This window comes from Pelodiscus sinensis, chromosome 17 (assembly GCF_049634645.1).
Source record: "Pelodiscus sinensis isolate JC-2024 chromosome 17, ASM4963464v1, whole genome shotgun sequence".
In the NCBI taxonomy this organism is placed as follows: domain Eukaryota; kingdom Metazoa; phylum Chordata; order Testudines; family Trionychidae; genus Pelodiscus; species Pelodiscus sinensis.
In genome coordinates this window covers 36,340,460-36,358,936 of record NC_134727.1, presented here as the reverse complement: position 1 = coordinate 36,358,936, position 18,477 = coordinate 36,340,460, and the positions used below count along the sequence as shown (strand labels likewise).

The following is an 18,477-nucleotide window of genomic DNA, read 5'->3' as shown; positions in this document are numbered from 1 at the left end:
AAATCCATGAAGACCACTCCTGGGGCTCCCACATGCTTGTTTTGCATAAAGAGTAGCGTGTAGACCTTCGCCTAGAGGTGAATGCACTAACTCCACTTCTGCATTGCCACAGAGAGAGACCAGTCAGAACTAGACTTTCCTTTTGTCTGCTGCAAACATATCCCCTCCATCCTTTTTCCTCTCATGCAGGTCTTTTTGTACCTGTTCCACCACAGGCACAGACTTCTCCATGCCCACAGGAAGAAGGGGTTGGGTTTGCCACGCTGAGAGCACCTGTTTGGCTCAATATCTGGCTCTTCCAGATATTGAGAAAAAAACACTACAACAATAGAGGACAACAATAGCTTACAGTAGGGACACTGAGGTGGTTGATGGAGAACAATGCAGTGCTGATAGGTTCAGGGTATTGTTAAGAGGGGTCACATTTCTTGACAGTCACAGGAAAGGGATCCAAAGCCAATATTAGAGAACCCGGTGAATCTAGATACAGTAATACTCTCTTTGAAGTCAGATTATCATGAAAGCCCTGAGCTGCTTCAGTGGAAAGGGCCATTCCAGTTAGAGGCCACATCTACATTTGTGGGAAGATTGGCTCTTTGGAGATCTACCTTCTGGCATTTGATTTAGCGGGTCTAGTAAGGACCCGCTAAATTGATTGCTGAGGGCACCCCCCCATCGATTCCAGAACACCTCACAATCATGAGGAGTAAGAGAAGTCAACAGGCAAGTTCCTCCTGTCAACCTCCCACAGTGGAGCTACCTCAGAAAATCAATGCAAAAGACGTCAACTCCAGCTACGCAATCCTTGTAGCTGTAGTTGCGTATCTTGCATCAATTTTCTCCACCAATGTAGACCTGTCCGGAGACAGGCAAGGTGGATGAGGTAATATCTTTTACTGGACCAACTTCTGTCGGTGAGAGAGACAAGCTATTGAGCATGCACAGAGCTCTTCTTCACGTCTGTGGAGAGCGTGGTGTATGGGCAAAAAGCTTGTCTCTCTAAGGGTGTGTCTAAACTACATGGCTCCATCGATGAAGCCATGTAGATTAGGCTGATCAGCAAAGGGAAATGAAGCCACAATTTAAACCGCGATTAAGCCGCGCCAATCTGAAAGCCCTTTATTGACCTCCCCGTTATGCCTCGTAGGATGAGGTTTACCGGGGAGGTCGATAAAGGGCTTTCATGTCAGCAGGGGAGCGTCCAGACTAGCGTGCTGAGCCGACAAACAGCTGAGCAGTTGTTTGTCGGCTCAGCGCGGCAGCCATTTAAATTTAAATGAAGCCGCGATTATTTAAATCGCGGCTTCATTTCCCTTTGCCAAACAAACAAATCCACATGGCTTCGTCGACGGAGCCATGTAGTTTAGACATACCCTAATATGTGGGGACAGACACAGCTACATCACCACTGTATTCCAAGTATAAGCAGCCTTGTATCATGTAGTGAAGCAGATTTGCGGGTTTCTGTAGATTACTTCGCTCTAATAGGTCCCAGTATACTTGAAGTCAGACAAATGTGTCATTACTGCTCTTTTATGAGATCCAAATAACAGCAGCCAGCTCGACATTTTATTTTTCCTTCAGCTTCTACAGGAAATGGCTGGTGCAATGCAGGGTTCTCGCTTGCCTTTGCACCTTTTTGAGGGGAGGGAGGCTATGGTTGTATGCAGGTGTGGTCGTCCCATCTTAAAAAAGATACCTTGGCATTGGGAAAAGTTCAGAAAAGGGCAACAGAATGACGAAGGGTTTGGAAAGACTGCCATATGAGGAGAGATTAATAAAACTCGGACTTTTCAGCTTAGAAAAGAGGAGACTAAGGGGGGATATGATAGAGGTCTATAAAATCATGAATGGTGTGGAGAAAGGAAATTAGCAAGAGTTATTTACTTGCTATTTACTTCTTCCCCTAACAGAATAAGAACTAGGGGTCACCAAATGAAATTAATAGGTAGCAGGTTTAAAACAAACAAAAGAAAGGATTTCTTCATGCAAAACACAGTCAGCTGTGGAACTCCTTGCCAGAGGATGTTGTGAGGGCCGGGACTTTAACAGGGTTCCAAAAGAACTAGATACATTCATGAAGGCAAGGTCCAACAATGGCTATTAGCCAGGATGGGGGGGGGGGGTGTCCCTAGCCTCTGTTTGCCAAAATCTGAGAATGAGTGACAAGAGAGGGATCACTTGATGCTTCCCTATTCTGTTAACTCCCTCTGGGGCACCTGGCATTGGCCACTGTCAGCAGACAGGACGCTGGGCTAGATGGGCCTTTGGTCTGACCCAGTCTGGCCATTCTTATGTTCTGTTGTTCTCTGTGGAATCTCCATCACTGGAGGTTTTTAAGAACAGGTTAGACAACTCCTGCCAGGAACAGTCTACTTCCTATTTAGTCCTGGATGACCTATTGCGATCCCTTCCAGTCTGGATACCTAGGAGTCTATTTGATGGAATTAGTAGCTGCAAATAATTGTGACACCGCACAGGCATTTAGCGCAAGAGACCACAGGCATAGGGTCCCTGTGTTACACACACACATTGGTTTGCATGGGGTTATTTGCTGATGCTTGGCGTGATGCACCCAGCTTTTTGTGCATGCAGCTGATGCTGTTGTTCATCTGAAGATCCGTACGCTGGTTGCCAATATTAAACCTCAGATGAGCGCTGAGAGGAAGGGACTGGTTAGCCATGTTACAGATAGGAAAGTGCACATAGAAAAAGATATGTGAGGTGCCCACACTCAGCCAGCCAACGAGCCGCAGACGTGGGTAGAGAGTAAAACTGGTGGGAGGGGGGAAAATCAATATGTTTTCCCTGAAAAACTCTGTTTTGTCAAAACCGAACAGGTTTGTGGCTGGCGATGGACCAGCTTCAATACAAAATGCTCCTCTAAAAGGTTTAGGGGTAAGCAAGTCAACAGGAGCAAACCTGGGATGTAGGAGACCTAGCTGTGTCGGATTCCTAGGCAAGCATGCTCACAACTGGGCCATAAGATGTATGTCTGTCTGTGTGTGTGTGTGTCTCTCTCTCACACACACACACACACACACACACACACACACACACACACACACACACACACTCCCCAGCTGGAGCAGTTCCATATTATATAACTCTGACTCTATAGCCTGGGGGCAAGGCACTCCCTTTCAAGCAGGAACTTGAACTTGGGTCTCTACGTTCCAGCTGGAGCCCTCACCCTTGGCTATTCTGAGGTCTGGATCCGCCTCTCTGCCCCCTCTCCAGGCTCAGGATGGAATGTCCTGAATCCCCAGCCTCCGATGCTAAGCTCTGGAAAACAGTGTTTCCACTTAGCAGTAAGGAGGCGGGGGTGAGAGACTAAAACCACATGCCCCCACCCCAGCAAAAATCACTAACTTTACAAGCTAATGTCTAATATTTTGGCTTAAACATGCCTGATATTTGGGTGTAACTCGAGCTCAGCATCTTTCTCTGGTTACTGTTCCTTTCTAGCCTTCATAATTTTATAAACTCTATAGGGTTGCCAGGACAGTCTGGTATTTGCGGCCTCTGTCCGGTAAAAAAAAAAAACAGAAATATTTTACATGTCCGGTATTTTCTATTTTTCTCAGACGGAAGGCCGATCGGTACATTCTTCCCCTGCCACGTCTGGCAGGGGAAGCAGGGAATTTAAAGGCATAGCGACCCTTTTTTTTTTTTTTTTGGTCCGGTTGTTGGTTTTTTTCTTTTTGCTCAACCAATTTTTTCCCCGCCATGTACAGTATTTTTGGCAAAAGTATCTGGCAACCCTACTTGTTAACCATTCCTTAGCCACTGGCTTCCATCACTTCCTTGGACTGAATTTTGCAGCCTCGCATGAATATTCAGAATTAAAAAGAAACCCTCCCCAGTCACAGTACCTAGTAAGAGACATGGGTAATGCACAGCTTTTGGAGCAATCTGAGCACTGCAACCCCTGTCCAGTGGTGCAAAGAGCCCATTCCCAAACCAAAAGCAGCTTTGGCACGTTACTTGGGGGGGGGGATATAAGCATGGCCCAAAATAATTGACCCTCCCTCCTCTGCAGTCCAAGCAGGACAGCAACACGTCTCCCTGAGTTGAATCCAACCTTCCATGCTGGCTACTCCTTTCCTTTCCCTCCATTGATCCATATCAGCAGGGCTAAATAGTTGAATGAGTCCCCACTGAGCCTTCTCGTCAGTTCTGGACCACTTTCCTGTCTGGTTTCAAACCCCGACAGGTCCCTGGAATCCGGAAATGACCACAGAGCCAGTCACACAGCACAGGTCTCATTGAGGGCAGACCGATGTATTTAAATAAGGCTGCCTGCACCTGTAGAGCCACAGTCATTGGTTGGAAGCTTTAGCCAGCTGGTTGCTATTGGTTATTTTCCACCCTAGATACATCCGTTCCAGCCAACTAGCACCCAGTGTCAAACCTCCCTTTCCTGAGCATGCTCAGAGAGAAGCTAGCCAAAGGCTCACTACAAGTTTAATTTAAGCCAGTCCCTAGACTCATCATAATCTGGTGTAAGTTCAGGACACGGGGACATTACAGCTTTTGTGGCACTGATATGGGATCTCTTGCTGTCAATAGATAGGGGGCAAATATCCCTTCTCATCCCCCTGGATATCTCTGCAGCGTTCCACACTGCTGAAATGAGAGAGATGGTGCGGAACCATGACAGAAAGCTGTGTCTTTTCTGGGTGGGTGCTGCCAATGAGAAGTGACAGGAAACAGATGTCGGCAAGGTCACTTAATGCATTACACAACGTACGGTGATGAGCGTGGCATAAGAACCCATCCAGAAGAGAACTAGGGCATCATGGAATGTTTTGTTCTCAGCTGAGGCTTCTCCATTCCACTGCCAAGTCCTGTCCTATCCAGACTATGCTCCATGAAAGGAAATGCATTTTCATTTGGCTCATGGACGAGTTTGCCTACAACATGCTCTCCCCGTCATCTGGAGAACAACAAGTAGTCCTGTGGCATCTTAGAGACTAACAAAAACATTAAGGCTATGTCTAAACTATATCCCTCTTTCGAAAGAGGGATGTAAATTAGGCAGATCGAAAGTGCAAATGAAGAGGGGATTTAAATATCTTGCGTTTCATTTGCATAATCACGTCACAGCGTTTTTTCAAAAAAGAGTATTTCGAAAGTGAAACCGCTGTCTAGACACGGTTCTTTCGGGGAAAAAGAAAATCCTTTTTTGAAAGATCCTGTACTCCTCAAAAAATTTAAATCCCCACTTCATTTGCACTTTTGATCTGCCTAATTTACATCCCTCTTTCAAAAGAGGGATGTAGTATAGACATGCCCATATATAGCATCATGAGCTTTCGTAGGCAAAACCCACTTCCTCAGATGTGCTAGAGAGGGATAACAGGAACCCAGAATTTATAACAGAAAAAAAAAGTACCTGTGAATTGTAGGACTGATGCTAATCAGGCTAACGAAGTCAGCTGGAAGTGTCCCGTATTTGGCTTTTGATGTAAAATGAGGAGTTAAATCCAGGAAAGGCAAGCTTTATAATGCAACATCCAGTTAATGTCTTTGTTCATGCCCAGGGAAACAGTATCAAATTTGCAGATGAATTAGATCCAACCGCTTCCAGCCTTCTCCCATCCTGTAGCATCCATTGGACAGTCTGTGTGAAGCTGTTCTTTGTTTTGCTTCCTTTCTTCCTGGAGACTTTTGCAGCGGCAGCTATGAATTTAGCCCAATAGCACTAACGCTGAGTAACACAAGGCCTTGTGGTTGGGTTTGGGTCATTTTCCACATGGCTGAGCACACTCCGGGCAGCTGCTGCCGACATTCCTTCCAAACATGGATTTGATTCATGTTGTACATGAAATAGATGCCGAAATGGAGCTGACCTGCTAGCATTCCGCTGGTTTGCAGCTGAATAAGCAAAACAGCCTTTTGCTTTCTGCCTATTAGACCAATTACATTGATTTTCCCCTGACTGCAACCACCACTGATCTTTACAAACAGAAAGGGGGAAATCAATGTATGCAACTTGTTCAGGTAGCTGCTGTGTGCAATGAATTCAGAGCTCTTTTCTACCCGTTTCTCCTTTTCCTCTCTCTTTCCTTTCTTTGGATTTACATGATTGTTAGTTCTATACAAGGCACTTCACCATTAGCTGACCACAGCTATTCACCATTTTTCTAGAGAGACATTATCTTGGGGAGAAGGAACTGGATAATTAAGTGCGAAAGACCCACCAGACTTTGTAAAACTGACATCCTGGCTCTCAGCAAAAGGGCAAAGAATTGAATTGTATTCATGTTCAGAAATGTATTTCCTGTAACTTAATCAAGACATTGGCGTAGGTGCTGTTGGTAAAATCATAAGGTCATTAGTAGTTTCTGTGCCCCATGGATGTGTATCAAGCAACGTCTTAAAACTGATTTTTAGAAGAGCTTTCATAATTGACTATCCCAATCAAACCTGTAAGATGCACCCACTACGTCATCTTCTAATCTTGCCCCACTGTAACCAGACTGCAAGTCATGTTTACACAATAATAGGAGCTGATCAATGTTCCCTCTAATCTTTTCCATCCATGTGCAGATTTTTTCCCCAGCCATGTGCAGAATAAATTTTGTTATGTGCGCTGAGGCATGTGCAAATGTGGACCACCAATAGAAACACAAACCTAGCTATGGTGCTCTCCTAATCAGCTGGGTGGCATTGGAATCTCCACACAAGCACATGGCTTATAGGGAGTATTGGAGCTGATTCATTATGCTGAGTCAGCTCTTTTGGTAACATTTTCTTCCTGGGGGAAGAGATTATATAGGTTCAAATTTCTGATCCGTTCTCTGCCTTGGGCATAACACTTCCAGTTGGGCTGAGGCGTTGTCAGGGATCGGCTCCTCCAGATAATGATCTGTAACTGAAGATCCCTGAGTTCTTCACAGTAACTGCAGCCCTGGCAAACACTGCCTTACAAAAAAAAATTGCTTCAAATATTCAAGATGTGCATTAAACACTCCTCTTCCTATACTGGTTTACTGCACACACAGTCACTTAATTGCTAGCTGACTCCCAGCTTTGTAAAATGCCTCCGGCTACTTCAAGTAAGAAAGTCGTTAAATAAAACCATAACCTGGATACTAACAATTAGTTTGGCCAGTAGCAGTGAAATTGGTCTGTGTCGTGCCACTCCTCCAGCTCCAACTGCCAAGATACTTGAAGCATTTATGGCCCACCTGAGAGTCTGTTTTCTCTCTCTCCTTTTCATCTGTCTGCTTCCTTTCCTGTGTGAAAGTCAGGGAAAGGGACAGATGGGCACCGAGAAGCCATTGGGAGAACAAAAGTTGCCCCATTATTGTCCAGGAGAACGGGTCATGATGAATGTGAACTGGAAATCAACACCCAGTTTGGTCTGGGGAGAGCTGTAAGACATGAGGCTAATGACACAAATGACATTTTCTATAGTGCTGGTGGGACGCAGCACAACGAAACTGCAGACCAAGCCTATAAAATCGACATCCTTTGTCATGCGGGATGATTGGAAAAGAGGCCCAAACAGGAGTGAGAGACAGGTCGCTAATGACATCACCCCATACTGCCCCTCCACCCACCCAACTGGAGAAAGTTTCAGAGCAAAAGGTTTGGAAGGAGATCAGCTGAGACTGGCTGGTACCAGAGGTATTAATATTTATGAATATGTAAATATGGACCAGCCCCTTTCATCCTCACTCGCTCTTGCTAGCATCTTGGTTCATTTTTTTTCATCTTTTAATTGTCCTGTGGGAGATGGAATTAGCTGCCTCGGTGATCCCATGGACAAACTGCAACAGACAGCCCCTCCTTACCACCACCATCCTCCTATAAGCCGTCCACACTTAGGGTGCGTCTAAACTACATGGTTCCATCGACGGAGCCATGTAGATTTGTTTGTTCGGCAAAGGGAAATGAAGCTGCGATTTAAATAATCACGGCTTCATTTAAATTTAAATGGCTGCCCCGCTCTGCCAATCACTGTTTGTCAGCAGATCGGGGCAGTCTGGACGCTCCCGTGCCAACCTGAAAGCCCTTTATCGACCTCCCCGGTAAACCTTATCCTACAAGACATAACGGGGAGGTCGATAAAGGGCTTTCAGGTTGGCACGGGAGCGTCCAGACTGCCCCGATCTGCCGACAAACAGTGATTGGCAGAGCGTGGCAGCCATTTAAATTTAAATGAAGCCGCAATTATTTAAATCGCGGCTTCATTTCCCTTTGCCGATCAGCCTCATCTACATGGCTCCATCGATGGAGCCATGTAGTTTAGACACACCCTGACTGAGCTCTAGCTAGCATCCAGAGGAAGGATAGTTAAGGAACTAGACCGAGACTCAGGAGATGAGAGTTCAAGTCCTAGCCCTGTCGTGCAGATTTCCTGGGGGATCTTGAACAAGTGACTCATCTCACTCAGCCTCAATAGGGCTTCCTTCAGCCAGCCCGCCTATTTCGATTGAACGTCCCGCCCTGAAGAGCGATTTCTTACGATGCATGTGGTGCCTGGCACAGAGGGGGCTCCAGTCACAATTAGTGCTGCTTTAGCACAGATCACTTGATACAGCCACAGAGCCCTGGACAGTGTTGGGGGGGGGGGGGGTTGGCACTGGGAAGGGGTGGACCCTCAGGTTGAAGGGGCATAGCTAGGGACAGACAGTTCTCAATGCCTCCCAGACCTCCCCCACTCAGCCTCAGTACCACGCAGGGCTCTGGCCGCAATTTAAAGGACCAGGCGCTCCGGTTGCCATGGTAACGGTATCCCAACATCCCAGGCCCTTTTAAATCACTGGGCCTCGGGGCAACTGCTCCCTTTGCCCCCTCACCCATCAGCAAGCCTATATAGCCATGCTACTTCATTATATAATGAGTAATATCGACAAAGAACCTATGTAAAAATGGGACGGTAAATAGACACTCAGCCCTACAGATGGGGTGGACACCCAGTGTTCCTACATGATCCTTTCCTCCATTCACAAGCAATGCGGAGTGGTGGTAAACTCTGGTCAAAAGAAGGGATGCCATGGAGCAGGAGCTACAAGGATGGTGATGATGAAGTAAAAACGGGAAAAATGTGGGATGAATTTGAGGTAGCATCCCTACAGATTACCAGGAGGCGGAAGATTGAATACAATTGCTTTCTGTGCCATCCCCTTAATTTCAGCCCTTCACACACTAAGGCCATGTCTTCACTAAACAGAAGATCGACGCTGCCATGATCAATCTCCCGGAGTTTGATTTAGCGAGTCTAGTTAAGACTCACTAACTCAAACTCAGAAGGCACCCCTACCAGCAGCTGATACTCCTGTTTCTGCGAGGAGTAAGGGAAGCCAATAGGAGTGTTTGCTCCCGTTGGCCTCCAACTGTGGGGATGGCAGAGAAACTTGAAACTAGGTATGTCAACTCCAGCTACATAATTCATGTCTTGATTCGACTTTCCCTTTTAGTGTAGACCTGGCCTCAGTTAATGAATACTATTTTATGAGACCTAGGGACTTGGTGTGAGTGTAGGCTCAGTAGCAGATATTTGAGTGGATTTTTTTTCTTTTCAAGCTAAATGCACAATAGCAGAACTTTTCAACCTGTGGTCCACAAATACCTGGGGTTGCACGGACTAGGTCTAAGATTTCCAAAGGGCTCTATTTGAAAAATTTTAGGGGTCTGCAAAGGAAAAAAAAAGATTGAAAACTATAGCATTGGGAAGTCTGACATGCTCTAGATTTGGGGATTGCTGAAATAGCAGGTGTCATGGACGGCAGCTGTTTGCCCATCAATGTGTCTCTTGGCTACAGAGCTAAAAATAAAAGGCTCGAGGAGTCATGCCGGTAGAGAATGTCATAGATTAAGAGCGTGAGCTCAGTCATGCCAAACACATTGTTTGCTTATTTCAACCCAGCTGGCTTCAATGTCCCTTTCTTCCGCACTGAGCGCTTCTAGTGTCTTCTGGGCACTGTTAACTTCATGCCCACCACTAACTCTTGTGCCCTCCCTGCAGGATTATCGGGTGAACATCTTCTTGCGGCAGCAGTGGAATGACCCTCGGCTGGCATACAACGAGTACCCTGACGACTCTCTGGATTTGGACCCCTCTATGCTGGACTCCATCTGGAAGCCTGACTTGTTCTTTGCCAATGAGAAGGGGGCCCATTTTCACGAGATCACCACAGACAACAAACTTTTGCGTATTTCCAGAAATGGCAACGTCCTCTACAGTATCAGGTGAGGCGGCTAAAGAGAATGGTCAGTGGGAGAGGGGAACCAGTGGGATTAAGGGCCTGAGCATGCAGGAGGCTGAGCTGAGAAGCTGGCAAATAAACAGAGCATTAGGTGGTGGACTTGAAACCACTGAGCATCATGGGTTTTAACCCCAGCCTACTGAGTTGATTCCATGCTCACAATTCTGAGGTAAAATCCAAGATGGCGGCCCTGCAATGCCACAGGAGAGCAGCAAACACGGGTGTTTCACTTTTTACCACAGATAGTATAGACAAGATTCAGTTTACAGTCACGTGGCACTAGCAAAATTGCTAGGACGGGCCTTCTACTGGAGAACATAAAACGTGCTCAACTGTGTGTCATAGGCCTTCCATCCCTAACAGAAAAAGGAGATTCTCCATTAGGCCAAGAAATGTGTTGGCCTAATGGAGATGGTTCAGTCCTCACTGCTGCTGCTGTAAACCAAGCGGACATGATCTACAGTGGTGATGCTCCTAAAAAAGCATCCTCTTTTAGGAACGAGGTGTACCGGTAGTTCGGAATAGGAAGCCTAATCCGAACTACCTACTCCGTGCCGCGTGTAGCCGCGGGCACGGAGTCCGAACTAGCGGGGATTTAAAAATGGCGGCGCCCAGCAAGATGCAAATGAAGCCCGGGAAATTTAAATCCCGGGCTTCATTTGCAACTTCGGTTGCCTACATTAACCACCCTAGTTCGAACTAGGGCGGTAGTGTAGACATACCCCAAGAAACCCAGTGTGAGTTAAGAGTTTATATTGAAACCTCTCAACTCACATTGCTTTGGGTATCACCTTGTTTCCTAACCTCTTTGTTTCATTCTCTTGTGCGGTTTTCACGCAGGAGAGCTGGGAGGATAATTCAGAGGCTATTTTCCTACAATAGTCTCCCCCACAGAATTCTTCCTCAAATCCCCTCATTTTCCGTAGGAGTCCAGGACACGGCTGTAGAACTGTATGACTTGCACTAATTGGTCTTGAGAAAACCTCCATTCCCTCACTCTCCCTTTTTATAAAAAAAGCAATACATTTAAGAAGAACAAGCAGTTTTATTAAAAAGGTTAGTGGGGAAAGGAGCCAAAAAGACATCGCATTTTGCCTCCTTCGTATTGTGGATTTGTATTCCACCACCAATGCCGGATCACTCAACCTCACAATGAGTGACAGAGGGTGGATCTTTTGATGCTTCCCTGTTCTGTTCACTCCTTCTGGGGCACCTGCCATTGGCCACTGTCAGCAGTCAGGAGACTGGGCTAGATGGACCTTTGGAATCATACTGGGTCCATTCTTATGAGCATGGAGCATATTGCAGAGAAACACAGCATAGCATCACAGGAGTCTGGAGAGAATGAGACACAGGGGACCTAGAACTACAACTCCCATGAGGCACGGCAGAGGCTCAGGTAGACACAAAGGATGCATCTAGAATGGCAAGATTTTGCGCAAAAGCATTCGCTTTTGTGCAAAAACTTGCCAGCTGTCTACACTGGCCGCTTGAATTTGTGCAAGAACACTGACGATCTAAGGTAAGATTGTCAGTGTTCTTGCGCAAATATTATGATGCTCCCACTCAGGGATAAGTCCTCTTGCACAAATGTTTTTGTGCAAGAGGGCTAGTGTAGACAGGGAAGAACTATTTTGCGCAAAAAAAGCCCCGATGGCGAAAATGGCGTTCGGGGCTTTCTTGCGCAAAATCGCGTCTAGACTGGCCACAGATGCTTTTGCGCAAAAGCAGTTTTTGCACAAAAGCATCCGTGCCAATCTAGGCACTCTTGCGCAAATGCTTTCAACAGAAACACTTTTCCGTTAAAAGCATTTGCGCAAAATCATGCCAGTGTAGACGTAGCCGCTGTTTATGCTGACTCAGCACCTTGTCGGCAAAAAGCAGCAGTCTAGAGGGGGATCTGTCGAGAAAGAAAGCCTTTTTCGACAGATCCTGTAAACCTCCTTACAGGAGGCATAAGGGATTGGTCGAAAAAGGCTTTCTTTCTCCACAGATCCCCCTCTAGATTGCTGCTTTTTGCTGACAAAGTGCTGAGTCAGCAAAAGCGGCCGCCATTTTTAATGCAACTTAAGCACGGGATATTTAAATCCCCACTTCGTTTGCAATGTCGACCTGCCTAATCTGCATCCCTCTGCCGACAGAGGGATGCAGTCTAGACATACCCAAAGATTGACACTGCCTTTACCAACCCCAAATCTTTTGTTTCAATTTTTCCCAACAGAAAATGTGGCTGAGACCTATCCGTTTCCCTCCAGAAAATTACAATATAGACAAAGCCTCACTTTCCAACTGGAAAATGTTTTGTTTGAAGCGTCTCAACCGGTGCTAGCCTTTAGAAATAGCCTTTGTTTTGCTGGTATTGTTTTCCTGCTGGGTGGATCCCTTGAATCAGCCTAGTCCAGATGGTTACAAGCCTGGGGCATGACAAAGAGAGAAGCAGCAGGACAGTTTGGTGTTGGATTCTTGTGTCCTACCCCACTCAAGAAGTACTGTCACAATGTGTTGCCTGCAAAAGGCAGCTGGGAATTGCATCACAGTATATCAAGCACTTGGTGTTTTGATCCACTGCTATGTCACACTTGAAATTACATTCATGGGGATGCAAATAATCCAGGCAATGCTCCCCAAGAGATTAAGGGGGACACTGCGCAGGTACCCAACTAGCCTCTCTGTATGCAACAGCGGGTGCCCAGATGTAATGTAACTACTTGACAATGTTCAAAAGGAGGCTGGAGTCCCCCTGTCTGTCTTCTCCTCCCAGGATTACACTCACGCTGGCTTGTCCCATGGATCTGAAGAACTTCCCCATGGATGTGCAAACGTGCATCATGCAGCTGGAGAGCTGTGAGTATCTGGGGGGGTTCCCCTCTAAAGATAACCACCGTGCTTCCTCTGTCCCTCTCCAACTCCCAGCTGGTTCTGATTATGACTAAAGGGGATAAAAGCCAGGCTGCCTGGCATGTGCATGTCTTCAGCCCCCCTTCAGGCCCCCCCCCCCCCACACACACACACACACACAGACACACAGGTCTGCCCAGTGCTAGGTTCTCCAGCAGCTGTTTCTTGTGCCTGTGGCGAAGGAATGAAACCCACGGCAAAGGGCATTTGGAGCTGCTCTTAAAACAGGGATCAGAGGCCAAATTAGGGGTCCACACTTGCATCCTTGTCCACACGCGAGCCGGTCAGTCACTGTGGGCCCTGTAATCCTGTCTGTTGGGCTGGTGTCGTTTTCCTTCCTGTGGCCAGAACTCACCAAGGCTACGTCTAGATTGCATCTCTCTGTCGCCAGAGGGATGCAAATCAAGCACGTCGAAATTGCAAGTGAAGCAGGGATTTAAATATCCTGCGCTTCATTAGCATAAACATGGCCGCCACCTTTTTTTCCTCACAGAGCTTTTTCGGGGGAAAAAAAGGCAGTCTAGACGCGGATCTGTCGAAAATAAACCCTTTTTCGATAGATCCTGTATTCCTCAAAAAATAAGGTTTATGGGATCTGTCAAAAAGGGTTTATTTTCAACAGATTCACGTCTAAATTGGGAGGCAAGGTCAAATCAGGATCTTAGATGCCTATATACAAATGCGAGAAGTATGGGAAATAAGCAGGAAGAACTGGAAGTGCTAATAAATAAGTACAATTATGACATTGTTGGCATCACAGAAACTTGATGGGATAATACACGATTGGAATGTTTGTATAGAAGGGTACAGCTTGCTCAGGAAGGATAGACAGGGAAAAAAGGGAGGAGGTGTTGCCTTATACATTAAAAATGAACACACTAGGGCTGTGTCCAGACTCAGGGGTTTTTTCGGGAAAAGTAGCCTTTTCCCGAAAAAACTTCCCCTGCGTCCAGACTCAAGCCGCGTTCTTTCGAAATTATTTCGAAAGAACGCGGCTTTTCTTTCGATGGCGGTAAACCTCATTTCACGAGGAAGAACGCCTTCTTTCGAAAGTTCCTCTTTCGAAAGAAGGCGTTCTTAATGTAAATAGGGCTTCCTCGAAAGAGAGCATCCAGACTCGCTGGGTGCTCTCTTTCGAAAAAGCGGATTGCTCTTTCGAAAGATCCGCCTGCAGTCTAGACGCGATCTTTCGAAAGAGGCTCTTTCGAAAGATGCTTTCGAAAGAGCCTCTTTCGAAAGAAGCCTGCAGTCTAGACATAGCCTTAGAGCGAGGTGGAGGTGGGCATAGCAGACGGAAGTGTTGAGAGTCTCTGGGTTAGGCTAAAAGGGATTAAAAACAAAGGTGATGTCATGCTAGGAATCTACTACAGGCCACCTAACCAGGTGGAAGAAGTGGATGAGGCTTTTTTTAAACAACTAACAAAATCATCCAAAGCCCAAGATTTGGTGGTGATGGGGGACTTCAACTATCCAGATAAATGTTGGGAAAATAACACTGCGGGGCACAGACTATCCAATAAGTTCTTGGACTGCATTGGAGACAACTTTTTATTTTAGAAGGTTGAAAAACCTACCAGGGAGAAAGCTGTTCTAGATTTGATCCTAACAAATAGGGAGGAACAGGTTGAGAATTTGAAAGTGGAAGGCAGGTTGGGTGAAAGTGATCATGAAATCATAGAGTTCACAATTCTAAGGAAAGGTAGAAGGAAGAACAGCAAAATAGAGACAATGGATTTCAGGAAGGCGGATTTTGGTAAGCTCAGAGAGCTGATAGGTCAGGTCCCATGGGAATTGAGACTGAGAGGAAAAACAACTGAGGAGAGTTGGCAGTTTTTCAAAGCAACATTGTTAAGGGCTCAAAAGCAAGCTATTCCGATGTGTCAGAAAGATAGAAAATATGGCAAAAGACCGCCTTGGCTTAACCAGGAGATCTTGAATGATCTAAAAATTAAAAAGGAGTCATATAAAAAATGGAAAGTTGGACAAATTACAAAGGATGAATATAGGCAAACAGCACAGGAATGCAGGGGCAAGATTAGAAAGGCAAAGGCACAGAATGAGCTCAAACTAGCTATGGGAATAAAGGGAAACAAGAAAACATTTTATAAATACATTAGAAGTAAGAGGAAGACCAAGGAGAGGGTAGGCCCACTGGTCAGTGAGGAGGGAGCAACAGTAACAGGAAACTTGGAAATGGCAGAGAGGCTCAATGACTTCTTTGTTTCAGTCTTCACCGAGAAGTCTGTAGGAATGCCTAACATAGTGAAAGCTAGTGGAAAGGGGGTAATTTTAGAAGGTAAAATAAAAAAAGAACAAGTCAAAAATCACCTAGAAAAGTTAGATGCCTGCAAGTCACCTAGGATGCATTGCATCAGGCCCTGAATACTCAAGGAGCTGATAGAGGAGGTATCTGAGCCTCTAGCTATCATCTTTGGAATATCATGGGAGACAGGAGAGATTCCCAAGGACTGGAAAAGGGCAAATATAGTGCCCATCTATAAAAAGGGAAATAAGAACAACCCAGGAAACTACAGACCAGTTAGTTTAACTTCCGTGCCAGGAAAGATAATGGAGCAAGTAATTAAGGAAATCATCTGTAAACACTTGGGCTACGTCTAGACTGGCATGATTTTCCGCAAATGCTTTTAACGGAAAAGTTTTCCGTTAAAAACATTTTCGGAACAGAGCGTCTAAATTGGCATGGACGCTTTTCCACAAAAGCACTTTTTGCGGAAAAACATCCCTGGCCAATCTAGACGCGCTTTTCCGCAAAAAAGCCCCGATCGCCATTTTCGCGATCAGAGCTTTTTTGCAGCAGACAAATCTCAGCTGTCTACACTGGCCCTTTTGTGCAAAAGTTTTGCACAAAAGGGACTTTTGCCCGAACGGAGCAGCATAGGATTTCCACAAAAAGCACTGATTTCTTACAGTAGGAAGTCAGTGCTTTTGTGGAAATTCAAGCGGCCAGTGTAGACAGCTGGCAAGTTTTTCCAGAAAAGCGGCTGATTTTCCGGAAAAACTGGCCAGTCTAGACACAGCCTTGGAAAGTGGCAAGGTGATAGGGAACAGCCAGCATGGATTTGTAAAGAACAAATCATGTCAAACCAATCTGATAGCTTTTTTTAATAGGATAACGAGTCTTGTGGATAAGGGAGAAGTGGTGGATGTGGTATACCTAGACTTTAGTAAGGCATTTGATACGGTCTCGCATGATATTCTTATCAATAAACTAGGTAAATACAACTTAGATGGGGCTACTATAAGGTGGGTGTATAACTGATTGGATAACTGTACTCAGAGAGAAGTTATTAATGGTTCACAATCCTGCTGGAAAGGCATAACAAGTGGGGTTCTGCAGGGGTCTGTTTTGGGACTGGCTCTGTTCAATATCTTCATCAACGATTTAGATATTGGTATAGAAAGTACGCTTATTAAGTTTGCAGATGATACCAAGCTGGGAGGGGTTGCGACTAATCTGGAGGATAGGGTCATAATTCAAAATGATCTGGACAAATTGGAGAAATGGTCAGAGATAAATAGGATGAAGTTTAATAAAGACAAATGCAAAGTGCTCCACTTAGGAAGGAACAATCAGTTTCACACATACAGAACGGGAAGCAACAGTCTGGGAAGGAGTACGGCAGAAAGGGATCTAGGGGTTATAGTGGACCACAAGCTGAATATGAGTCAGCAATGTGATGCTGTTGCAAAAAAAGCAAACATGATTCTGGGATGTATTAACAGGTGTGTTGTGAGCAAGACAGGAGAAGTCATTCTTCCGCTCTACTCTGTGCTGGTTAGGCCTCAACTGGAGTATTGTGTCCAGTTCTGGGCACCACATTTCAAGAAAGATGCAGAAAAATTGGAGAGGGTGCAGAGAAAAGCAACAAGAATGATTAAAGATCTAGAGAGCATGGCCTATGAGGGAAGGCTGAAGGAATTAGGTTTGTTTAATTTAGAAAAGAGAAGACTGAAGGGGGACATGATAGCCGTTTTCAGGTATCTAAAAGGGTCATAAGGAGGAGGAAGAAAACTTGTTCATCTTGGCCTCTGAGGATAGAACAAGAAGCAATGGGCTTAAACTGCAGCAAGGGAGGTTTAGGTTGGACATTAGGAAAAAGTTCCTACCTGTCAGGGTAGTCAAACACTGGAATAAATTGCCCAGAGAGGTTGTGGAATCCCCATCTCTGGAGATATTTAAGAGTAGGTTAGATAAATGTCTATAGAGTATTTGGTCCTGCCATGAGGGCAGGGAACTGGACTTGATGACCTCTCGAGATCCCTTCCAGTCCTAGTATTCTATGATTCTATGATAGACTGCCTTTTTTTTTTTTTTTTTTTTTTTTTAAAAGCTCTGTGTCGAATAAAAGCAGTGGCCACGTTTATGCTAATGAAGCGTGGGATATTTAAATCCCTGCTTCATTTGCAATTTCAATGTGCCTAATCTACATCTCTCTGTCAACAGAGAGGTGTGGGCTAGACATACCCTCAGGGAGCAGCTCTTGGTTTCTCTTGGAACTACCTGACATCTCTTAGCTGGGGCCAGGTTCACACAGTAACTGTACAGTCGCTTCCCCCTTAACATTGGAGCTATGGCGCTGAAAAATCCAACTTTAAGTGAAGTGATGTTAAGCAGATCCATTTCCCCATAAGATTCATGTAAATGGGAGAATTCTTTTGCCAGACAAAAGACAGTATATACCCGTCTCAGATGGGTCGCTGGGTTGGTCTGTATCTACAGAAACAATGAGGAGTCCTGCGGTACCTTTAAAGATGAACAGATTTATTTGGGCATGAACTTGTGGTAAAAAGCGCTTTGCCAGAGGCAACTGACAAAGTGGATTTTATCTATGAAAGCTGATGCCCAAATAAATCTGCAAGACTGTAAGGTGCCACAGGAGTCCTCGTAGTTTCTGCAACATACACAGGGACAGTATACGTTTTAAATAACTTTAAGCAAACAACTGACCACTGTGCTCACCCATGATCATTGTGAAGCTTCGTCAAGGCCTGGGCGTAGTGGGGTCGGGACATAGGGACTCGTCCTGCTTTGGGAGTAGGTTCAGGGGCTTGCCCGTTCCTCGTCTGGAATGCCAGATGGGCAGAATGGGGTAAGCCCTGGTACCCCAACTCCGCTCCCTGGCTGGAGTGCTGGGCGGGCCAAGCAACCTTATAAAGGAACATTGCACAATGTTAGAATATGTTCTCTGGGGCCAGCAACCCAAGAACGACACAATGTTACCTGGGATGATTAAGCGAGGCGTTACTGTTTTCCTACAGGGGGCGCTCTAGGTTATCTGCATTTGCATTGGCCTCTTGCTTTGACGGTTCTCCAAGCTGCAAGTGGGGTCCCCTA

The 18,477-nt window shown here is 45.7% G+C and overlaps 1 protein-coding gene across 1 annotated transcript in view; it reads left to right on the top strand.

Moving 5' to 3' along the window:
* Positions 1 to 18,477, top strand: part of GLRA1 (glycine receptor alpha 1) — an 87,118-nt gene that overhangs the window by 50,089 nt on the left and 18,552 nt on the right. Inside the window, exons 4-5 of the mRNA XM_014581165.3 lie at positions 9,983 to 10,206; positions 12,985 to 13,067. Of these exons, the coding sequence (XP_014436651.2) occupies positions 9,983 to 10,206; positions 12,985 to 13,067 (307 nt within the window). The remainder of the gene's footprint in view (positions 1 to 9,982; positions 10,207 to 12,984; positions 13,068 to 18,477) is intronic.